Genomic DNA, 25,705 nt, shown 5'->3' with positions numbered 1-25,705 from the left:
CGAAGATTCACCCCAGTTTGATCATATCTTAAGGCTGAGCTCTTTTGTGTTGGAATGAGCTGAACCCAAAGGTAGAAAAAATTAGTAGAAAACTATTGTTCAAATTTTCAAAAGAACCTAAGGGTCTGCACTAGAGCACTGGGCAATGTAAACAGGGTGAGGTGGAGACAATCTGAGAAAAGAAAGACAAAACCTGAGCTTGGACTGAAGAGACGATGTGCCGGGCGAGGGAACAGATGCTGCCTCCCCCCATACCCCCATTTCCATCCATCTGTCAGCTCCTCCTGCAGTCCATGAGCTGGTGGGGAGGCAGGCTCAGGTCCAAGCTCCTTGGCCTGGTTCCCCCTGGCCATTCCTGGTGCAGGGATGGGCAAGTTACCCATTAGGGCCCAGGAATCCAGACAGAGGCTTGCTGGGAACTGCTGCAGTTCCGTTGCTTTTCTAAGAGGGCTTCTGAAAGGAACTCTGTCTCCCCAGATGCAGATGGGGGTGCACACAGCCCTTGGGGCTGTTGTCAGGGGTCTCAGAGTTAAGAGGAGAGCTGGCCTTAGTGTGATGTCAACGTGGCAAAGGATGGAGAAAGGAGGGAAATTGGTCTGCTAACCCCCTGAATCAATCCAACTCTGAAGCCCACCAACCTCTGACTTTCCAGTTCTTTGAGCTGATGAGTCCTTTGTCGTTTCCTGCTCCCCACACACTCCTGTTACATGGGAAAGCTCTGCACCGGTCTGTTGCAGGTTCCTCACTTGAGTCACTGCCACACACCCTCATGGAGAACAAGGAGAAATGTTAAACACCCAGATCCAGGAAGATGCGGACTGGAGCTCTCACTGGAGAAAACCGAGTGAGCGGATGGAGCTGAGGCAGACAGAGCCAAAGCTCCTGCCCTAGCACGGGGCCGCCGGTCCACAGCACATGCACCACTGCTTAGACCTCCGACCCTTGCTGCCAAACAGACCACAGCCGAAGCTCTCAGGAAAGCAGGGCCCAGATGGTGCTGTGTGTAAAGAGGACTCTTCTCATGCTGAGTCCTCAAAGGTATTGGATCCCCCTGGATAAATGTCTGACGCATACATTTCCAAAATCCAGTACAGTATCATGCAAACCAAGACCTCTTCAAATTCAACCAAATAGGTCAGAGTAACAGACGTTGTTCTGTCAAAAAGGATCATTTTATTCAGCTACACATAACATAGATAAAAGCAAGCAAAATCAGGATGTTTTTCTCAGCCATCCTTTCCACATTTTATGCAGTTTTAGAGAACTATAAATCACTGATTTCTTCAGGCCTAAAAGAGAAAAGAAGAGAGAGTAAGAACGCTGAGGCTTACTGAATGGATGCTCAGTGGAGGGCCTGTGGTATTCGGATCAGACTCATCCTTGGAGTAGAACAGCGATGGGCTAACTGGGGGTCCAGGAGAGCCTGGGGGCCTGACAGGGTCCAGGAGACCCTGGGGGCCATCATGATCAATGGGAGGGAAAAGACTGATTTCCGCATCTGCTGAAGCTGTGATACAGATGCCAAAGGCACCCAAGCTTCTGGGGTAAGGGAGTCCTTTCAGATAGGAGCATGCTGCAACCTTTGAATTTAGCAGCTTTTTGAAAAAGGAGGAGAAAGAAAGGCAAAGACAAGACGCCGTATGTAAGTGAGCATCCTTGGCCCCCTTTCTAGCCCCCGATGCCTCCCAACCACCCCCAGCGCACTGCTGCCATGTCCCTGCATGTGACGCCGGTCTGCCCGCGGTGAAGGGCGTTCCCACCACGCCCTGCCTGGTAGACGCCAAGATCCTGTTCAGATTTTTCCTCTGGAAGCACCGGGCTCCCCGGCCGATTCAGACACTGTTCTTCCTGGTCCCACGGCGCCTGTGCTGACGCCCAGCTCAGCACTCACCACACTGCACAGTGCTCTCCTGTCCCTCTGCCTACCCCGGGAGCTCCTTGAGGACAGGGACCTTGTCCTATTCATCCTGGGTTCCCCATCACCTAGTGCAGCACCCGGCACACAGCAGGTGCTCAGTAAACACCTGCAGTGACGGAACAGATGCACCTTGTTCAGACACCTGCCCTTCCAGCACCCCATCTATTGAGTCACAAATGCCTGATGAAACCAGAGGAGAGGCTCTCGGGGGTTTACGGGAAAGAAGTCTGATGGCATGGACTAAGCGGGGTGCTGCTGTCTGTCAGATGTCACAGGATCCTATTTGCAGACGGTGTTACGGGCTTGACCTTCTTTGTGCTGAGGATGAGATCATTCAGTCTGTGTTTCAGGATGTGGCCCAAAGATCTGAACAGTCTTTTTCACCCTGGGATCCAGATGTGGTCTGCGCTGCAGGTGTGACATGTAGTGTGGGCACCGCTCACGAGGTATAACAGGACCGGTTCCGGAGGCTCTGAGCACTGGCGTGTAAGCGCTCTTAAAAATACCTGATCATGTTACCTGCAGGCCGCCTCATGCACTTAGGACCTTTTACGAGGCCACTGCAGGCAGCGGCAGGTAAAAAGGCAGGGCACTGATAAAGTCATTAGTGAATGCTTCTAGAAGCTGTGGCCTCGCTTGTCCACTGACTGACTCCTGCAAACTGAGACTCGTCAAGAAACTCAGAGCTCCTTTTCCTGCCTCCACCCCTTTTAATTTTCTCCCTGGAGCAACCACTCTGGTAAACCTCACCCACTCGAGCACTGGGACTGGAATCTTATTACGTAAGGTGCTTTTTAAAATTCCAGGCAGAACCGATCAAGACACCAAGGTAGCTGCACACAGTAAGGCTCAACGAGGCAACCCCAGGGCACTGAGTCACAGCGAGAGGAAGAGGCATCGACCACAGTGAGTCCCAGCTCAGCTTCACAAACCTTCCTCACAGACTCTGGGGAGCTTAACATTTAAGGTAAATATACCACAGTCCAGGAGCGGCATCGTGGAGCCATTTCTTGCTGCTAGTGGATAGAAACCTCCCTTAATTAAAAAGTCTCTCCCTTTGACAGCTCTGCCAGAGACATGTTCTCAGGATGGCTGCAGCAGGGGACTGATCTGGCAACGGCACTGGAATGGGAGTCAGGAGAGCGGGATGTTAGTCCCCGCTGGGGACAGGGAGACATCCCGTCTCTGGGCATCGACTTCCTCATCTGTAAACTGACAGGTGGGATTAGGTTACAGGTTCTCCAACGAGCGGCCCACAGACAGACCTCAGTCTGAGAACTCCCTGAAGCTGCAGGGAGGTTTGCTGAGTGTGCACACGTGCGCACGTCTGTGCAGAGGGCCCAGAGTTTTAGTCAGAGTCTCACTGGGAGCCAGAATTTTCAAAAGGTTAAGAACCAAGAGATTAGAAGGAAGGATCCTGCCTCAATATTCTAGTTGCAATGAAGGTGGAGGACTAAACTTCATGAACTTGGAGTCGGCAATATTTCCTAAACAGGACACAAAAAGCTGTTAACCTTACAGGAAAAAACTGATAAACTGGACTAAGTAAGATTAAGAACTTTTCATCAAAAGACACCATTAAGAGAGTGAGACGACAAGCCCTAGAGTGGGGGACTTCTGCATTCCACTTGTCCAACGAAGGATCCGTATCCACACTATACAGAGATTTCAGTGTAAAAAAAAAAACGGCAAACAATTCAAAAGAAAAATGAGCAAAGGTAGAATAGGCACTTCACAAAAGAGGATATCCACGTAAGCATGTGAACAAATGCTCAACTTTATTGGTCATCAGGAAAGTGTAAGTTAAAACTCCAATATGATATGTCTACTCACCTACCAGAGGGCCTAAAAAGAAAAAGACCTACTATCAAGCACTGGTCATGGAGGTACTGCAGCAGGAACTCTGCTGCTTGGAGTGTAACCTAGACACTTGTTAAGTAGTATCTACCACAACTGGACATTCACACACTTTATTTTTGTGTGTGTGTTTTTTTTTTTTTTTTTTTTGCAGTACGCGGGCCTCTCACTGCTGTGGCCTCTCCCGTTGCGGAGCACAGGCTCCGGACGCGCAGGCTCAGCGGCCATGGCTCACGGGCCCAGCCCCTCTGCGGCATGTGGGATCCTCCCAGACCGGGGCACGAACCCACATTCCCTGCATTGGCAGGCGGACTCTCAACCACTGCGCCACCAGGGAAGCCCCACACACTTTATGATACAGTAATTCCACCCGTAACTAAAAACTTAACAGAAATGCATACCTATGCTCACTCGAAGACAGGTACCAAAACATGCATAGCAGGACTCTTTGAAATAGCCCCAAACTGGAAACAACCTGGTAAATCATCAACAGTAGAATGGATGAACTGTGCTCTAGTCAGACGATGGCTGAGTTGCAATGAGAATAAATGGACTACTCCCAACACCACGAGGAACCTCACTGCTGTTACAAGGAGGGAAAGACGTGAGAGAGCACGTACTTATATAAAGTTCAAAAATGGGCAAAACAGAAGCGTGGCATGAGAGGTCAGGAGAGTAGGTACTCTGGATGGAGCAGCGACTGGACGGGGCACAGTGGGGTTCTGGGGGAACTGGCCCTATTCTAGTTCTTCATCTGGGCACTGGGTTCACGAGTCTGTTCACTTTCTGAAAATTCACCAAATTTATGGTTTGTGTACTTTTCTGTATATATGGAGACTTTCCCTACTACCAGAAAATTCAGAACCTTCCATTTATTCAGTCACTGAAATACACTGAACAGGCATTTCTTGGGCACCAACACATACGGGACATGGAGCTAGTTGTTGGGGACACCGATATGAACAACAGTCCTGTCTCTGCCCTCACAGAGTTTATAATCCACAGACTTCTACTTGGCCGACACTGAGCTTTTGTTTGGTTTCTGCTTCCTTTCTAAAGAAGACGATGGTGATTTAGGAAGTCTGCATTTAGAATGCGTCTTGAAGGAAAACAGCCTGCTAAGGGAGAAACTGTACTCTAAGAACCATCACTGTTGACTTTGCTCCTTCCCCAGTGGATAAAGGTGCAAACATCTCCTTAGTGACATCCTGTTTAGGAAGATCCTTATTTACCTAAAGCTGGTCGTTATGAACACTGATTAGTATCCAAAGTCAGGATTTTTTTTTTGGAAGCGAACGGAAATCTACTCTAATATAGGGCTCCTAAGGTTTTTCTTCTGTTGATTTCCAGCATGTTTCATGTTACCTACAGCAAAATCACTACATATGTAAGACTATGAATTCCCTGTGTGACCTTAAACTGATAGGTCCAGTGACAGACAAAATTCTCCAGGAAACAATGTGAGGCAGAGATGAGACCAGGTTGTGAGAGGTCTCTACCTTCCCATAATCCTATATTTCAGATTTTTAGGAGAGAAAATCAGCAAGCCCCAAACTTTCTTCCAATTAATTTCCAACCACAGTTAGCTGTATCTACAAAGAAAATCTCTTCTGAGGCAGTTTTATTTTTAAAACTTTCAGGTTTAAATGATAAATACATCACCAGAAAAATCTTTATTATCGTGTGTTCTTCTTATTGAAACATGTAGGTACCAAAAAATGGGGATAAAATGTTTCAGTTATAAGAGATGAGAAGGAGAGGATAATCAATGATACATTCTATCACTTTCAAGAAAGGGCTGGTAAGGACCGACTGAGGCATGCCGGAATCTTTTTAGGAACAAGACTAAACCTGTCTTGTTAAAGTTGAATCTTTTGAAGTTACAGAGGTACACAGGTATTTGACCCCACAGTTAATTCTGATTGACCAGAAAGTCAGGTGGGGAAAAATAAAGCAACATTTCAAAGATTAAACTTGTCATCCTCCCCCACGTTCCCTCACCCCAGGAAAGGCACCTCCGTCTCCGCTCCCCAAGCCAGAAACCTGGGAGCTTCTCTGGCTCCTCTCTGCTTCACTGCCCGAATCCCTCCCATCACCAAGACCTAGGGATGCGCCTTTCAAGTACTGCCTGCATCTCTCCTCTGCCTCTCCTGCAAAACCCTGAGTCAGGGCGGCCAGGCCTCCTCACCTGGGGGGCTGCGGCCATAGCCGATCAGTTTCCCAAGCAACAGCATCATCTCCCCCCAAGCTGCTCTCTATCCTCTCGCTACAGCAGTCTTTCGACAATCCTTCAGCGGCTCCCCTCTCCCCTCAGTGAAACTCTGGATTCCCCTTCAGGCTTTTACAGGCCTTCCCCTGTCTGGCTCCTGCTTGCTTCTCAGTCTAACTGCTAAGCCCCTGACCCATTTCTCCCCAAGCTCCCCCCAACCCCCGCCATCCCCCAAAGATGCAAACAGTTCCACTCCTCTCTACTCATTCAGGTTAGACACATAAATGACTGTGGCTGATCAGAACATGATGGTTGCTTGGCCGGGCTGAGCCGGGATGCTGTGTGCTGCTGCCCTGCAGGGCGGCGCAGGCAAGGACCAGGAGGCTCAGCAGTCTCCTGCTTTCCCGAGCTGCCTGGCTGCAGCTGCTGCCCCGAGACCCTGATAAAAACTGGGCTGCTCCATTAACAGCACAGTCTAAGAAGTCAGTATTATCTTCCCAATAACCAACTCCCAGGCTAAAGGGAAAAACAGTGTTTGGTTTTGGAAGGAGCTCTGTACTCACCTTGGAACGTGGGTATATCTGATGGTAGGGGAATTTCAGGGAACTAATACAGACAGAGTGTCAGACCACATGAGGACACCTGCCGTGTCACCCAACACAGTTCATTAGAAAGGGCAACCCTTCGGGCTGACATAGAGCCTGGCTTCCGTCTCTTCCAGGAAGAGACTGATAACTTAGATCTAGACTCACTCAAGTTTATAAAGCACCTACTAGGTACTGGGTACATACCGGACACTCTCACAACATGCCACAAGTTGGGTATTAGTATCCCCTCCATTTCAAGGCAGAAGGGCTGTTAACATACCAAGGTCACAGAGCGAAGACGTGAACTACAACTTGGAGCCAAGGCCTTCTTATCACAATCTGAGCTTTGCTCTCTCTGAATTGAACAATATTTGAATATAAAAGTTATTCACTAGCTAAGGAGAACCTTCCTTTTTACTCCCACAACGAGCGGCTGGTCGCAGAGGGGAGGAGTGATAAGGGCTACAAAGGAGGAAAAGTGCAACCAAATAACCTGGGATTTTCTCACGCTGCAGGTGATACATCAGCTGGCTGAAAACCTGACCACAGGCAGACCTTGGGAGGTTTCAGGAAGATGCCCCCAGCACAAGCCAGGCAGAACAGCAGCAATTATGACCACACCCAGAGGACTTCTGAAGAGCAGCGCACAGGAGGAGAGAGGTTCTGAAGCTTGCTGTGAAGTTAGAGGACAGAGAAAGAGTAAACCAGCCACTCAGGGCCTACGGTCGCTAGTTTACTCCAGCTGGAGACCTAGTGATGGGGCTACTGCTAGTTGAATAGGAAAATGCAAGGAGGCATGTTCTAAAGAGATGTCAGGAAGCTTTTAGGTAATGATACCAAAGAGGAAAGACCAGGCACTGTGCGGGTGCTCTTATATGTCTTAAGATATAATTTTCACAACCCAGTGAGGCAGGCATAATTATCCCTATAAAATTAAAACTAAGAAAAATTAGGTAACTTACCCAAGTCACAGTAGTTAAGCTGGAGTTCAAACCCTAATCTCTGAGGCTCACAAACCCCTGCCCTTGGCCTGGGCCACCTTCATCATAGCCCTCAACCACCATAAACCAGAGAAGCCAGAGCACAGGGTAAGCAAACCCAGCGAAATCTGAAGGAATGCGCATCACCATCCACAATTCCTGCAACGTCAGAGCAGGCTGCAGATATTCGGTCACTCTGGTTCCACAATCCAACGAGGCATCTTTAGAGGGGAAGGGAGAAAAGCAGTGAGCACTCAGAGGAGGCAGCACTGAGCACTCCACCGCCACAGGGAAATCTGGGCTGCAGGTTCCATGAGATGATGCCCACTGCCCTCTGCTGGCAACCAGGAAGAACAAGAGGAAAGAGGACCAAAGATCCATTTCAGGTTGACCTGTCAAGAGATGATGAGGGTGGATGGAACTTCCCTGGTGGCGCAGTGGTTAAGAATCCACCTGCCAATGCAGGGGACATGGGCTTGAGCCCTGGTCCAGGAAGATTCCACATGCCAGGGAGCAACGAAGCCCATGCACCTCAACTACTGAGCCCGTGTGCCACAACTACTGAAGCCCGCATGCCTAGAGCCCATGCTCCGCAACAGGAGACGCCACCACATTGAGAAGCTCGTGCACTGCAACGAAGAGTAGCCCCTGCTCGCCACAACTAGAGAAAGCCTGTGCGCAGCAACAAAGACCCAATGCAGCCAAAAAAAAAAAAAAAAAAAAAGAGATGATGAGGGTGGATTTTTAAAAACCTTTTATTAGAGATGAATTAAGCTTATAAAAGAACAGCATAATATGTTCCCATGTATCTTCACCAGCTTCAACAATGTATCAACTCACAGCCAATCTTGAGTCATCCCCACCCTTACCCACTTCCCTCCAACATGTTTTCCTTTGAAGCAATTCTCAGACATCCTGTCATTTCATCTGTAAATATTTTAGTATGTATCTCTACAAGAAAATGATTTTTTAACCCCATATCACCAGCATTATCACAACAAAAAAAAAATCAGCAAATCTAGTAGTTGCTTATAGCACAGGAAGCCAAAAATAAAAAAAGCCAAAGCATCCAGCCTCACCCAAGGATTATGGTAAGGGAGCTGCAATCTTGCAAAACACAGATTAATAGTGTGAGCCGCCCAAGCAAACAAAAGCACCTCATCTTCAGCCTTGCCAGGATAAATCAGCAAGAAAACAGATTAAATAAATATCTTAATTGGAAATGCAAAGCTATGCACCCCTGAGTGGTAGGACAATCTTCAGCTGAGTAGGTTTGGCACATGTGCTACTAAACCTTTGTTGACGGGCTGAATCTTTCCAAAGATTCAGGAGGGCAATGCTTGGCTGTGTCCCCAGGCAACCAGAGCGAGGCGTTAAGAGGTGTGATCATGCAGCTCCCTGGCAATCTCAAGCCAGGGATCAGAATCAGGCTGAAAGACCACTCCCTTCTTCAGGTTCCCTCTATGCCATTTATCCCTAGTGCTGCAAACTTCTATTTATGTGTCTGTCTCCCCTTCTAGATGATGAAGCCCCTGAAGGCAGAATGGCACAGGGTTCACCCTGTATCCTGCGTGGCGAGCACATAAGGGATGCTCAGTAGACAGCTGCATAAAGAGAGACTGAACTGGAAAAGTCCGTCATCAGACAATACCAAGTGTTGGAAAGAATGGGGAGAAACAAGAACTTTTGTTTGCTCCTAGTGGGATGATAAAATGATAAACCACTTTGGCAACTTGGCAATATCCAAAGATATGCTCAAATGTTTAAGCCCATAACACAAGAACAGGATGTTTTAAATTTAAAAAAAAAAGGAATATTCAGAGAACAAAAAAAGAAAAGAGCTCCTAGAAATTAAAATAACAAAAATTAAAATAACAAAAAATAAATTAAAATAACAAAAATAAAGTGGAGGGGCCTCCCTGGTGGCGCAGTGGTTGGGAGTCCGCCTGCCGATGCAGGGGACACGGGTTCGTGCCCCGGTCCACGAGGATCCCATATGCCGCGGAGCGGCTGGGCCCATGAGCCATGGCTGCTGAGCCTGCGCACCCGGAGCCTGTGCTCCGCAGCGGGAGAGGCCACAACAGTGAGAGGCCCGCTTACCGCAAAAAAAAAAAAAAATTAAAAAAAAAAAAAAAAAAAAAAAAAAAAATAAAGTGGAGAAAGCAAAGCAAAAGGACAAAGAGATCAAAAAAAGGACACGAAAGAAAGAAAACCAAAGGACCAGTCTAGGAGGTCCAACTGTTTGAATAAAAGGAGCTCCAGAAAGAGAAGAGAGAAAACAGATGGGAAGAACGAATACAATAAATTTTTCCTATATTCTTATACTCTGAGTTTCCAAACTGAAGGGCAATGAGTATTCAGTGTAACAGATAAAAACAGACTCACATCGAAACACACCACTGAGAAACTTCAGAGCCCTGGGGTTAAAAGAAGACCTAAAAGGCTTCCACAAAGAACATACACAAAGGATAAAGAATCAGAACTTGCTAGAAGTGAGAAGATAATAGGAGCAACGGTATCAAAATTCTAAAGGACAACTATTTCTAATCATCTCCAGCCTAAGGCTCAGTCAGGCGTGAGGGTGGACTAAAGATACACTTGGCCACACATGGGCTCCAAATCTGCCTCCCCTGCCCCCTTTCCCATGAAGTTCCCGGATGGTGTGCTTCACCAAAATGAGGCTGTGTGCCACAAAAATCAAAGACACCAGATACAGGAAACAGGGTTCCTCACGTGAGACAGGTGATGACAGCCTCTGTGGGAAAAGAAAGCTGTGCAGGCAAGGAAAAGGGTATCACATGGCGCAGCTATGAATCACAGTAACACAGTCAGACAATGGAAACTCAAGATTGGCTTCGCTAAAGCTACGGCACAACCATATTTGGAACACAGAGGGATGGGTGGGGGTGTGTGTGTGTGCGCATTGGTGGGGGCAGTTGAATTCTAATCTGCTAGAGTGAGAAGTCCACAGATGATGCCTAAAGTTAAAAGGAGAGAAGCAGCCATATATAAGCTCATTATCCAGAGAAACAGCAGTGGAAACAAAAATAACCCACCAGGAGAGTCAGCAGTGGTTGTCTCTGGAGAGGAACACTGGCCGGGGGGAGGGCAAGGCACTGCTGTTTCCGCAACAATATCATGTGTAACTCCCACAGATATAAAAACGCAAGGGGAAACCTGCACATGAGGAGTAACTGGGAAAACGCAGAGGGGCAGCAAATCCTCCCAGCAGCACCTCAGACTCCGGACTACAGCGCCATCTGCCTGTCTATATGTTACTGCGGTGTCCTAGGTTAGGACCATCAAAATTCAGCATTTCACAAGCACTTGCAGGATACAGATAAAGCTTTACGTTTTAACCAGGAGCCCTGAGGCTGCTCAATCCAGCAGGTACGTTAAGTGTGGATTGTGAACAATTCTTACCAGCAGTGAAGATGCCTTTGGTGCTCTGTCTGATACTGGAAGGTCTCACGATTGCTGAGAGCCCTGTGAGGGAAAAAACAATAACAATGCCCAAAAAGCCAGATGTGAGTCATCCTAACACTTTGAAAACCTGAACTAAGTATTCTTTCCAGCTATACAATAAAACCAACAAATCTATCTCTGGTGTCAGAGTGACAGGGAAAAGAGTATCAGGATCGAGGTCCAGGAGACTGGAGCTGCCAGCTGTGTCAACGACCAGCTGTGTCGCTGACCAGCTGTGTGAACACAAGCAAATGACCGCCCCACTCTGGGTCTGGGATGCCTCATCTTACAACCAGTGGGTTAGGTGACCCTTGAAGGTCATTTTTTTCACTTTAAATCTGCTTAAGTCTGCTGGTTCTCAATTCCAAGATGTGAAAAGATTGGGGGAAAAAAACACCAAACGTTTCTGCCTAGGAGGAAAACTTATTCTGAAATCACTCAGAGGACTCCTCAGTGAGGACAGCGGGACAGTCCTTCAGGCCCTCAGAAAGGCAGAAGAACTCACACCATGACCAGAAAAGACACGCCTCCACATGTATCTTCAGAAGAGGTACCCGGCGCCCTAGGCACATGCTCCGCTCTGCCCGACGGGCAGGTATCTCCATGCGACACCGTCACTGTGACTTGCATCCTGCCAGGTGGCCGGGCTGTTCCCTGGGGAAGCTCAGCAAATACATACTCAACGGTAAACGGTGAGCTCATCTGAGGGAGGGCATCATTTTCAACTTCATGATTTCCTTACTTACTGACTGACCTTGTAAATTACCTGTAACACCTCAAAAGGCAGCAAGTCTCTGAAGGTCAGGCTCAGATTTTTGGTCCACATTGGGGATGACATGAGGAACAGGGGCCATGTTGGAGCAGACCTACTGTGCACACAGGAGCTACACCAAGGGGGCGTCGGCCGAGGAGAGTGGTGTTCTTGATGTTATAAAAGCATTAAAAATGTCACCAGTCTCGGGCTTCCCTGGTGGCGCAGTGGTTGAGGGTCCGCCTGCCGATGCAGGGGACACGAGTTCGTGCCCCGGTCTGGGAAGATCCCACATGCCGCGGAGCGGCTAGGCCCGTGAGCCATGGCCGCTGAGCCTGCGCGTCCAGAGCCTGTGCTCCGCAACGGGAGAGGCCACAACAGTGAGAGGCCCGCGTACCGCAAAAAAAAAAAAAAAAAAAGTCACCAGTCTCCATCCTCCTCAGACGTCTCACCATGAGGAACAAACACGTCTTTGAAATAACTTCTAAACGTTATGCCCTTGGGACCAAAAGAATCATTGTTTCCCTCTCTGTCAGTGATTTAGGACCCAGGGATCTGAAAATAGAAGTACTTTCAGCACCCTAGTTCAAACAAACAAGAATTTAGGTTGGGAAAACTCCCAGACTGTTAGTGCTTTCTTATTCTGAGAGGAAATCTCTCTCTCCATCTCACTAGGCAAGAAAGAATAGAGAATCCGTCTCAGCCACAAAGTTTGCTCCCCCCGACCCCCTCCGGCCAACACTTCCTCCCGGTCAGATTCATGCACGTACCTAGACGCACCACGTCTCCACAGTCGGGGTCATGAGCCACTTGTAATAAAGTTTCTTCCACATCTCTGTTTTTTCCAGGAGGGTCCATAATATGATTTATTTGTTGCTGTAAGGTTTTGGGCAATGTCATTAGCTGAGTGAACTGTCCTTCTGGGCTTTTATCGATCTAAGGAAAAAAAAAGATGATGTCTATGGAAAGTGCTTTGAATTCTATAAATATTCAAAGCACATGGCTTCTCCTTAAAACCACACAAACATATATGAACTCACACCTAGTAGACTAGGCAGATGCTAAGGAGACTTTCTCCTTTCTGAAACTAAATGCCTAGGTGTTAAGGATTCTAAGTTCCTTCGAACAAGTTAATTCTTTTCCTATGATATTCTGTTTGTACTTAAGAAATTTCTTTCAAGAATCAATTTTTGACTCTCAGTTTTTAAATTTCTATTTGTTCTAAATCCGGTAGTTAAAGAAAGTAAAATTTCAGCTAAAATTCATCAACACACTGGCACATCCAAGTACTCATTTTCTTTTATTTATTTATTTATTTATGGCTGTGTTGGGTCTTCGTTGCTGCACGCGGGCTTTCTCTAGTTGCGGCGAGCATGGGCTACTCTTCGTTGCGGTCGTGGGCTTCTCATTGCGGTGGCTTCTCTTATTGTGGAGCACGGGCTCTAGGCGCACGGACTTCAGTAGTTGTGACATGTGGGCTCTGCAGTTGTAGCTCACGGGCTCCAGAGAGCAGGCTCAGTAGTTGTGGCCGCCGGGCTTAGTTGCTCCACGGCATGTGGGATCTTCCCACATGGGACAGGGCTTGAACCCGTGTCCCCTGCATTGGCAGGCAGATTCTTAACCTCTGCACCACCAGGGAAGTTCCCCAAGTACTCATTTTAAACACAGGGGCACAAAGTAACATAGTCAGTAACATGCAGCCAATCAGAGAGTGGGATCTAAATTTGTGTCTCCTGTCTGTAGGGCCTTTTATGTACCATGCTGTATTTCATAAACTGTAGGAATAAACTGATGACACAGACTAATCTTTATTTACTTTTAATCTCCCGGCACAGAGTAAGTACTCAAAAAACATCGGTTGAATAGAGGATGAATAACTGCACCAATAAAGCTTAGTTGTCATTATTTCTTAAACAGCAGTAAGTTATACCAATGGTTTCTGTTCCCAGTGTATTCTAAAATACATCAAATTTAAAGAAAAATACAGAAATAAAACATATATAAAACTATGCATTAGACTTTACTTGGAAACCTGTGAATCAAAAGTTATCCATAGAGCTAAGCCCACACCCAGCTTCCCTAACTCCTAGTCTAATATATTTTACGTCACGGAACTAAATTTTTCCAAAATCATGTAAACATCGACTGCCTACCAAGGTGAAAACCAGCACCACTGCCCTCAGCAGCTCATCACATTATTCTCCCAGTAAGAATCTGTCTTGTATTCTTTCAACAAGCATTTAGGTTTTAACTTTAAGAGAACAGTAAGAAAAAAAATTAGATAAATGAATGTATTAAATTTTAGATTTGGATTTTCCAGATATGACCAACTTTCTTAATAATTAGAATTCATTCATTCTACCATTTTTTCATTCAACAAATATTTACTGAGTATATGCCAATGTCTAGATTTTCTAGTTTTATCTATAAAATCTATGCAAAAAAGAAGCAACTGCTATTATTTAGTGGCTCCAATAAAGTGAAGGATTTTTTAACCTAAATATTTCATATTTATCATTGAGATGGTCATAAATTCACAGGATTCAACCTCTACTTAGCTTTGGTTAGATAAATGACAAAAAATGTGAATATTTCTGTAAAATATGCTAGAAATGACATTTATAGACTCATATTTTGGGGCCAAGTATTGAGATTAGTCACTAGGATCTTGTATTTCAAGGCTTTACCTATGAAACTTCCAGGAATTTTAGAGATGCCAAAATGGCTGAGTAATATGAGGAATTAGAAAACAGTATTTGCCACTGCTTTCTCTTGAGGAAAAGAATGCACTGGAGTTTTTGTTTGAAAGCATGTGTTTAAAGACAAAATATTAGGTGACATGTTCAAATAAATTGCAAAATTCTAATTATCCTTACTCTTCAATTCTCATTAAAACACAAACGTGAAAGCATTCAGTTAAATTATGAGTCAAATTGCATTTTCAAAGCAGACATGGAAAAGACCACATGTTCTACGATTCCATTTACAGGAAGTGTCTAGAATAGGCAAATCCACGGAGTCAGAAAGTAGATTAGTGGCTGCCTGCCAGGAGGGGAAGCTAGGTACTGCTACTGGGAATGGGGTGTCTTTTTGGAGTGATGAAAATGTTGTAAAAGATTGTGGTGATGGTTGCACAACTCTGTAAATAGACTAAAAACCACCGAATTTTATGGTATGTAAATTATATCTCAACAAGGCTGATGTTTTAAAAAAGCAGATAGGGGCATACGATAGTGGATGCTGTGTTGCACCGACCAGATCCTGGCTTTGGCGCAAGGTCCTCATTCTGCCAGCTGCTGGGAAAGCTGGCTAACTTCCTGTCTCAGAGTCCCTCCCAGAACTGTCCTCAGGCAAAGGGAGCTGCCTGTATCCAAAGACTGGAAAATGCAGGAGTACAAAGGCCTGGTCTCTTTGCCCCAAGTGGGGACAGCCAGGAAGGGCCATCGAGCTCCACAGTGCCATCACAGGATCAGATAGAGTCTTTGTTTCTAATCTCCCCAATCCTGATCCTACACAACTGGTACCAAGAGTGGTCCCAGAAAGCACATTCTCAGACAGCATTTTGGAGCTATCGTAGTGTAGAAGGCCAAGTGGAAGCCTCTGAAGCTGCCGTTCTCACCCCCTGGCCAAAAGAGTAATGAAAAAACAAAACCACATCACAGGAGGAATGGCAGAGATTAATGCCACCTATAGACCTGAAGGATGCAGGGGTGTGATGTTTAATTTTGTATGTCAACTTGGCTAGGCTATAGGGCCCAGCTGCTTGGTTAAACTTTAGTCCAGATGTTACTGTAAAGGTATCTTTTTAAGTCAGTAGACTTTGAGTAGCAGATGACCCCCGTTAATATGGATGGGCCTCATCCAGTCAGTTGAAGGCCTTATGAAAAAAGACTAAAGTTTCCTGAGGAAGAAGGAAGTCTGCCTCCAGATTGCCCTCGGGCTCAAGAGTACAACATCCTCTTCACTGGGTCTCCGGCCTGCTGGCTTGCCCTGCAAATTTCAAACTTGCCAACCCTCACAATTCTGTGAGTTAATTCCCTAAAATAAATCTTTCTCTATATATCCTATTGGTCCTGTTTCTCTGGAGAACCCTAATACTAGAGCTGATGGTCCCATCATACCTCCACTGAGTCTGGCCTTCACAAAATCCAAATGGATTCTGGCAGATTGTAGCAGACCACCACAAACTCAACCAAGTAGAAGCCCCGCTGTATCGGCTGTGCCAGAGGTGGTAAGTCTGCTGAAGCGTATCAACAGAACCTCAGGTACCTGGACGGGGCCACGGACCTGGCGAATGCATTCTCTCCCATCCATAGAGGAAGGAGGATCAGAAGCAGTTCGCGTTCATACAGGACAGACAAGAGTGCACCTTAACGATTTGCCTCAGGGCCATGTTAACTCCCCCATCCTCTGTCATAAGACATTCAAAGAAAACCAGACTATTTGGATATTCTGTATAATCTCATTGGTCCACTACATCAATGACATGTTGCTGCTGTTACCTGGTGAGCACTAAAGGGCAAGTACACTGGAGGCCTCAGTAGATATATGCACCCCAGAGGGTAAAAGATAAACCTCATGAATTTTGAGGAGCACACCACATCAGGGAGGTTTTTAGGGGTCAAGTGATCTGGAGCACTCTGGGACATCCTCTCCAAAGTAAAGATCAACTTGCGGCATCTTGTACCTCTCACCACTAAGAAAGAAGCACACTGCCTGAGAGGCCTCTTCAGGTTCTAGAGGCAGCATATTCCACACTTGGGAATAATGCTCAGAGCCATTTACCCAGTGATATAAAAGGATGCCAGGTCTGTGAGGGGCCAGAGCGAAAACGAGCTCTGCACTAGATACAGTCAGCAGGGTAAGCAGCCCTCCACCGCGTGGGCCATACATCCCTGTAAACTATGGTACTAAAGGTATCCTCAGTGTACAGAGAAGCCCTGGGAAGCTACAGTGGGCTCCCAGTAGGAGATCACAATGTAGACTGCTAGGGTTCTGGAGCAAGGCCACGGCATCTGTAGTGAAGAACCATGCGCCATTTGAAATCAGCTCCTAGATGCTACACCCTGGCAGAGATGGAGCTTCTAACCATGGGACATCAAATGACCATGTATCAAGAACTGCCCATTATGAACTGGGATCTGCCAGATTCACCAAGTCATAAGGTCACGAAGCTCAAGAGCAATCCACTGTAGGATGTAAGAGATACACCAGCATTGGACATGAGCAGGGCCAGAGGGCACAAGTCAGCTACACAAACAGGAAGCCCAGACCCCCATACTTCCACTGTTGCACCAGCACATAATGTTCTACTTCTCCACTGGCTCATGCACATGGCTACAAGGAGGCTTCTGGAGGAGGATAAAGGATGAGCTTGCTTCATGGATGATTTGGCTTGTAGTATGTACGGGGTGAAAATGATGCATTACAGCCGCACCCAGGGATAGCCTGGAAGACACTGATGAGGAGCTATTGTCCCAATGAGTATGCTGCAGGTGGCACACCTGGTTACCCACTTTACATGGAAAAAGTGGCCCAAGATAAAAATATATAAAGACTCAAAGAGTGGACAATGGTTCTTTGGTTGGTTAGGGACCTAAAAGGAAAAAGATTAGAAGGTGGAAGACAGGATTTGGGGGAAGAGGCATGTGGATGGACCTATGGGAGGGGACACAAAATATGAAGATCTCTGTATTGTACGTTAATTCTTCCTTCAGAGAGCATCCAACACAGAAGAAGCAACAACAACCAAAACAACAATTTAGCCAGTTGATTCAACAGGCTCTTTCATCCCAGTTATGGCATAACAGCTTGTAGCAGGAGTAGTGGGCGGTAGGGATAGAGGCTCTGCCCAGATCCAATATCAGGGGCTTCTACTCACCAAGGCTGACTGAGCCACTGCTGCGGTTGAAAGTCTATCCTGACAGCAACAGAGGCCAACACTGAGATCCTCATAACACGACCATCTCCTGAGACTAACCAGCCACTTGGTGATAAGTTGACTACACTGGATCCCTTCCACCTGGGAATGGGCAGCAACTCCTCTTGCCTGGAAGTCACTCATATTCTGAGCATGGGCTTGCCTTTCCTGCCCACAGGACTCAGCCAATACCACTGTACAGGGCTCACAGGGCACAGGTGCAGGACGGGCACAGGATCACGGCTCCACTGTTCCTACCACACAGTGCGCCAGAGCTGCCAACCTGGGAGAGCAGTAGTTCTCAAAAAGGGGACATTTTTGGTCCCCACAACAAAGAATTATTCAGCCTAAAATGTCAACCGTGTCACTGTTGAAAAACCCAACGAAAGAGCTTTGAAGAAGAGCTGAGCAACAGCTTAGAGATGATAGCCTGTGACAGTGAGGCACAGTATATGCCCTAAATTAATGGCTGTTATAGAGTACTATGTCCCCAACTGCTAGACTACATGAGTCTGGGAACCACAGTGTAAAAGGAGAAACAGACTTGCTTACTGTCATTCCCAGGAACCACCTGGGCAATCTGTGCTTCCCATCTCCACAACTTTAGGACTGTGGGTCTAGAGATCCTAGTTTCCAAAGAAGAAATGCTTCTCCCAGAGGACACAGTAAGCATCCTATTAAACTTATAGCTATGAGAGGGCAGACAGCAGAAGCAACAAGAACTACAATCCTGCAGCCTGTAGAACAAAAACCACATTCACAGAAAGATAGACAAGATGAAAAGGCAGAGGGCTATGTACCAGATGAAGCAACATACATATCAATAATTACCTTAAACATGAATGGATTAAATGGTCCAACCAAAAGACACAGGCTCGCTGAAGGGATACAAAAACAAGACCCATATATATGCCGTCTACAAGAGACCCGCTAGGGACACATACAGACTGAAAGTGAGGGGATGGAAAAAGATATCCATGCAAATGGAAATCAAAAGAAAGCTGGAGTAGCAATACTCATATCAGATAAAATAGATGTTAAAATAAAGACTGTTACAAGAGACAAGGAAGGACACTACATAATGATCAAGGGATCAATCCAAGAAGAGACTATAACAACTATAAACATATATGCACCCAACATTAAGAGCACCTCAACATAAGGCAACTGCTAACAGCTATAAAAGAGGAAGTCGACAGTAACACAGGAATAGTGGGGGACTTTAACACCTCACTTACACCAGTGGGCAGATCATCCAAACAAAAATTAATAAGGAAACACAAGCTTTAAATGACACAATAGACCAGATAGATTTAATTGATATTTATAGGACACTCCATCCAAAACCAGCAGATTACACTTTCTTCTCAAGTGCACATGGAACATTCTCCAGGACAGATCACATCTTGGGTCACAAATCAAGCCTCAGTGAATTTAAGAAATTTGAAATCATATCAAGCATGTTTTCTGACCACAATGCTATGAGATTAGAAATCAATTACAGGGAAAAAACTGTAAAAAACACAAATGCATGGAGGCTGAACAATACATTACTAAATAACCAAGAGATCACTGAAGAAATAAAAAAGGAAATAAAAAAAAACCCTAGAGACAAATGACAACAAAAACACGACGATCCAAAATCTACGGGATGCAGCAAAAGCAGTTGTAAGAGGGACGTTTAAAGCAATACAAGCCTACCTCAAGAAACAGGAACAATCTCAACTGAACAATCTAACCTTACACCTAAAGGAACTAGAGAAAGAAGAACAAACAAAACCCAAGGTTAGTAGAAGGAAGAAATCATAAAGATCAGAGCAGAAATAAATGAAATAGAAACAAAGAAAACAATAGCAAAGATCAATAAAACTAAAAGCTGGTTCTTTGAGAAGATAAACAAAATTGAAAAACCACTGGCTAGACCCATCAAGAGAAAGAGGGAGAGGACTCAAATCAATAAAATAAGAAATGAAAAAGGAGAAGTTACAACAGACACTGCAGAAATACAAAGCATCCTAAGAGACTACTACAAACAACTCTATGCCAATAAAATGGATAATCTGGAAGAAATGGACAAATTCTTTGAAAGGTATAACCTTCCAAGACTGAACCAGGAAGAAATAGAAAATCTGAACAGACCAATCACAAGGAAGGAAATTGAAACTGTGATTAAAAATCTTCCAAGAAACAAAAGTCCAGGACCAGATGGCTTCACAGGTGAACTCTATCAGACATTTAGAGAAGAGCTAACACCCATCCTTCTCACTCTTCCAACAAATTGCAGAGGAAGGAACACTCCCAAACTCATTCTACAAGGCCACCATCACCCTGACACCAAAATCAGACAAAGATACTACAAAAAAAGAAAATTACAGACCAATATCACTGATGAATATAGATGCAAAAATCCTCAACAAAATACTAGCAAACAGAATCCAACAACACATTAAAAGGCTCATACACCATGATGAAGTGGGATTTATCCCAGGGATGCAAGGATTCTTCAATATACGCAAATCAATCAATGTAATACACCATATTAACAATTTGAAGAATAAAAACCATATGATCATCTCAACAGATGCAGAAAAAGCTTTTGAGAAAATTCAACACCCATTTATGATAAAAACCCTCCAGAAAGTGGGCATAGAGGGAACCTACCTCAACATAATAAAGGCCATATACGACAAACCCATAGCAAACATCATTCTCAATGGTGAAAAACTGAAAGCATTTCCTCTAAGATCAGGAACAAGACAAGGATATCCACTCTTGCCACTCTTATTCGACATAGTTTGGAAGTCCTAGCCACGGCAATCAGAGAAGAAAAAAGAAATAAAAGGAATACAAATTGGAAAAGAAGAAGTAAAACTGTCAGTGTTTGCAGATGACATGATACTACACATAGAGAATCCTAAAGATGCCACCAGAAAACTAATAGAGCTAATCAGTGAATTTGGTAAAGTTGCAGGATACAAAATTAATGCACAGAAATCTCTTGCATTCCTATACACTAATGATGAAAAATCTGAAAGAGAAATTAAGGAAACACTCCCATTTACCACTGCAACAAAAATAATAAAGTACCTAGGAATAAACCTACCTAGGGAGACAAAAGACCTGTATGCAGAAAACTATAAGACACTGATGAAAGAAATTAAAGATGATACAAACAGATGGAGAGATATACCATGTTCTTGGATTGGAAGAATCAATATTCTTCCTATCCAGGAACATGGAAAATCACTATACTACCCAAAGCAATCTACAGATTCAATGTAATCCCTATCAAATTACCAATGGTATTTTTTACAGAACTAGAACAAAAAAATCTTAAAATTCATATGGAGACACAGAAGATCCTAAATAGCAAAAGCAGTCTTGAGGGGAAAAAATGGAGCTGGAGGAATCAGACTCCTTGACTTCAGATTATATTACAAAGCTACAGTAATGAAGACAATATGGTACTGGCACTGGCACAAAAACAGAAATATAGGTCAATGGAACAAGATAGAAAGCCACACACCTATGGTCAACTAATCTATGACAAAGGAGGCAATGATATACAATGGAGAAAAGACAGTCTCTTCAGTAAGTGGTGCTGTGAAAACTGGACAGCTACACGTAAAAGAATGAAATCAGAACACTCCCTAACACCATACACAAAAAGAAACTCAAAATGGATTCGAGACCTAAATGTAAGACCAGACACTATAAAACTCTTCGAGGAAAACATAGGAAGAACACTGTTTGACATAAATCAGCACAAGATCTTTTTTGACCCACCTCCTAGAGTAATGGAAATAAAACCAAAAATAAACAAATGGGACCTAATGAAACTTCAAAGCTTTTGCACAGCAAACATAAACAAGACGAAAAGACAACCCTCAGAATGGGAGAAAATATTTGCAAACAAATCAACTGACAAAGGATTAATCTCCAAAATATATAAACAGCTCATGCAGCTCAATATTAAAAAAACAAACAACCCTATAAAAAATGGGTAGAAGACCTAAATAGACATTTCTCCAAAGAAGACATACAGATGGCCAAGAAGTACATGAAAAGCTGCTCAACATGACTAATTATTAGAGAAATGCAAATCAAAACTACAATGAGGTATCACCTCACACTAGTTAGAATGGGCATCATCAGAAAATCTACAAACAATAAATGCTGGAGAGGGTGTGGAGAAAAGGGTACCCTCTTGCACTGTTGGTGGGAATGTAAATTGATACAGCCGCTATGGAAAACAGTATGGAGGTTCCTTAAAAAACTAAAAATAGAATTACCATATGACCCAGCAATCCCACTACTGGGCATATACCCAGAGAAAACCATAATTCAAAAAGACACATGCACCTCAATGTTCACTACAGCACTATTTACAATAGCCAGGTCATGGAAGCAACCTAAATGCCCATCAACAGACGAATGGATAAAGAAGATATGGTACATATATACAATGGAATATTACTCAGCCATAAAAAGGAACAAAATTGGGTCATTTGTAGAGACATGGATGGACCTAGAGACTGTCATACAGAGTGAAGTAAGTCAGAAATAGAAAAACAAATATCGTATATTAATGCATATATATGGAACCTAGAAAAATAGCACAGATGAACCGGTTTGCAGGGCAGAAATAGAGACACAGATGTAGAGAACAAAAGTATGGATACCAAGGGGAGAAAGTCACAGGGGGGTGGTGGTGGTATGATGAATTGGGACATTGGGATTGACATATATGCAACACTAATATGTATAAAATGGATAACTAATTAAAAAAACAAACAAACTTAAAGCTATAACTGCCGTCCAATCACTTTAGAATCCCAGGCAGACAAGAAGTCCAGAAGACAAAGAAATGAATCACCATACTGAGAAATAATTAAACCTGACCATCAGGAGGTAGGGCTGCTGGTACCCATCTCTTACTACCTCTTGCCCAACTTAGATGGTAAATGGAAAGTGTAGTAGCTACAGTCTGAGATGGGCATGGTGACCAGGGTCTCAGACTCCTCAGGGATGACGGTCTAGGTCACCTCACCTAGACCAGCCGAAATGCTAGAAAGAGTGAGGGGAATTTGGAATGGGCAGCAGAGGAGGGAGAAGATGGGTATCAGCGGCAGCTTTAAGACTAGATGCATCTCTGGGAACTGAAGCTCAGCCCACTCATCTTATTCTTGTGCATTTCCCCACAATAAGAAGCCAGTTAGAACATAGATCATCCAGGCTTTCAGAGGCCAAACTGAGGGATTTGGAAGTTTATTTTCACAGTTAAAGAAAATTCCCAGCTCTTTTCCCTTGCTCAGTTTCTAAAAGTTGGCAGCTAGGCACATTATCTTTCCGTATCCTCTAACCAGAGAGTAGATGATGTCTCTCTGGAGAAATTCTACAGATACTGAAACTTGGGGTCTTCCAATGAAACAGCCAGGTCCTTGTCCCAAATCCTATACTGAAGCTCACCAGCTGACAAGCTCTATCCATCACAAAGAACTCCCAGTCTGCATTTTTTAAACTGCCTTGCTCTTTAAAAAACAGGCCACAAAGGATGTGCAAACATTTGAGAAAAGCTTCTAACACAACAGATGAGAGTGAATGCATAGAAAAAAAGGAACTAAGAGAAACAGAGACAATATAGAGAGCAAGAAAAAACTTCAAAAATTACAATAAAGATCATTAAAGAGATGAGGAAAGATAATGTATTCATACAAGAACAGGATGCTATAAAAAAGAACATTCAGAGGAAATTAAAAATTCAACAGAAGTGTTAGAAGATCGATTCAAAAAATCCTTCTGGAAAACAGAACAAAAACCCAAAGAAACAGGAATGAGGGAAAGAAACAATCGAACAAGGAGGTCCAACAACTAACTAACAGGAATTCTAGAAAGAACAAACTAAGAAAATGGATATGAAGAAATGATAAAAGAAAATTTCATTGCAGAAATGATAAAAGAAAATTTCCTAGAACTGAAGCTCGTGCATTTCCAAAAGAGGCTCAGAGTAATAAATGAAAAACATGGGAATTCCCTGGCATTCCAGCAGTTAGGACTCCAAGCTTCCACTGCAGGGGGCAAGGGTTTGATCCCTGGTTGGGGAACAAAGATCCCATAAGCTGCGTGGTGCAGCCAAAAAAATAATAATAATTAAAAAAATAAATGAAAAACATATACACAAAGACAAAGGCAAATCATCATGAAATTTAAGAATATTGGAAAAAAGGAAAAGATCCTAAATACTGTCAGAGAGATTAAAAAAAAGGTCACATCCAAAGGACAGGGAATCTGAATAGTGTTGGACTTTTTTTTTTTTAATTCAAACAGAAAGTCACAAAAATTATAATCATCCTCATCAGTTCACTCAGTCCCATGTAATTAATTTTTTTTCATTCTTGATCTTTTGTTAGCACTTTTATGAATTCATCAGTTTTCCATTAGAGCTCTGAAAACGCTTATTCATTCAGTTCAGCAGTACAGTCAGTTACCAGAAACCTGTACTTGTCAGAGCCTTTTCCATCAATTCCTTGAAGATTAACCCTTTTATAGGAACATTTTTGCAAAAGCATCAGAGTACACCCAGAACTGTCTGTAAATGACAAAAGACTTAAAAATGACCACGGTTAAAGATTTGATGAAAGTTCATAATAATGCAATTGACAAGGAAATTTAGTTATTTCTGAGATATACATTTTAAAGTAATAACTAGAATTATGACTTATAACATTATACCAGAACATATAAGATTTTTAGAAATTTCATGTAAGGTCTGAAACATTTATATTAACTTATTTCCATACAAATAACCCAAAGAAAGTTTATTATTAGTTGTTTGTTTGCTTGTTTTTTTATACTGCAGGTTCTTATTAGTCATCAATTTTATAGACATCAGTGTATACATGTCAATCCCAATCGCCCAATTCAGCACACCACCATCCCCACCCCACCGCGGTTTTCCCCCCTTGGTGTCCACACATTTGTTCTCTACATCTGTGTCTGAACTTCTGCCCTGCAAACCGGTTCATCTGTACCATTTTTCTAGGTTCCACATACATGTGTTAATATATGATATTTGTTTTTCTCTTTCTGACTTACTTCACTCTGTATGACCGTCTCTAGTGTTGGACTTTTGAATGCAACACTAGAAGCTAGAATAAATGAAGCTATGACTTAAAACTTCTGAGGGAAAATTACTTCCAGCCTAGAATGTGATATCTAGCTCAAACTATCAATCAGTGTGAGGGTAGAATTTTCAGATGTACATGGTCTCAAAAAATTTATCTCCTTCACAACCTATGTTAGGAAGTACTAAAAGGTATACTTCGTCAAAGTTAAAGTGTAAACCGTGAAAGAGGAAAAGATCCAGTAAACCAAAAACTTGCAAAGGAGAGGGGAAGAAATTCTCGGGTATTGATGAAAGAAAGTTTCAGAAGAGCTGTGCATCAAGCCTAGAACACAACGAGCCCCGAAAGGAACAGGGGACACAGGGCTCCAGGAAGAACGTCCCCAAGAAAAGTAAGAAAAAGAGAACACACCTGATGTGTTTGTCTACAGTGGAAGATGTTCTACAGATCTGTAGCAGAAATTGAGGGTGAATTAGTTACAGGTACGGAGAAACGAAGCAAGTGAAAAAAATGAGACAGTGATTAACTCCAAGAAAAACAAAGTTGTACAGGAAAGGAAATTTCATAGTAGTATATCTTAGCAATGAAGAAAGTCAGTTGTCATAATGAAGTAAATATCGACTATTACCCTAACCCAAAATTATGTAATAACTATACATGGAGCATAAGCGGTGGAGGAGCTGGAGGGGGGAGGAGGAGAGAGAGAAAGAGAGAGAGAGAATGTATGTGTGTTGATTGCGGTGCACAAGAGAGTAAAAAAATCCTCATTTTCCATAGAAAGATGACAAAAATAAAGTACAAATTGAAAAAAATCAAGAATAACAATCAAACCATATTACTTAGAAATATGGAGGTAAACATAAGAAGAATCAGTGAAGGAGATGAAAGTTGCTC

At 43.8% G+C, this 25,705-nt stretch overlaps 1 protein-coding gene across 5 annotated transcripts in view; it reads right to left on the bottom strand.

Annotated features, from left to right (window-relative positions):
• Positions 1–25,705, bottom strand: part of TAMM41 (TAM41 mitochondrial translocator assembly and maintenance homolog) — a 110,694-nt gene that overhangs the window by 54,352 nt on the left and 30,637 nt on the right. For 2 of the 5 annotated variants that reach the window (XR_014016956.1, XM_081247427.1), the window contains exons 6-7: positions 12,538–12,703; positions 10,975–11,037 (exon numbers count right to left, since the gene is read on the bottom strand). Coding sequence is in view for 4 of the 5 variants with exons in the window: in XM_081247427.1 (XP_081103553.1) it covers positions 10,975–11,037; positions 12,538–12,703 (229 nt within the window). In the remaining variant the exon portion in view is untranslated. The other 3 variants (XM_081247428.1, XM_081247426.1, XM_081247429.1) reach the window with 3 other exon arrangements.

This window comes from Mesoplodon bidens, assembly GCF_964165515.1.
Source record: "Mesoplodon bidens genome assembly, chromosome: 10".
Taxonomy (NCBI): Eukaryota; Metazoa; Chordata; class Mammalia; order Artiodactyla; family Ziphiidae; genus Mesoplodon; species Mesoplodon bidens.
The sequence above is the reverse complement of the archived record's forward strand: the minus strand, read 5'-3'. Positions and strand labels throughout refer to the sequence as shown.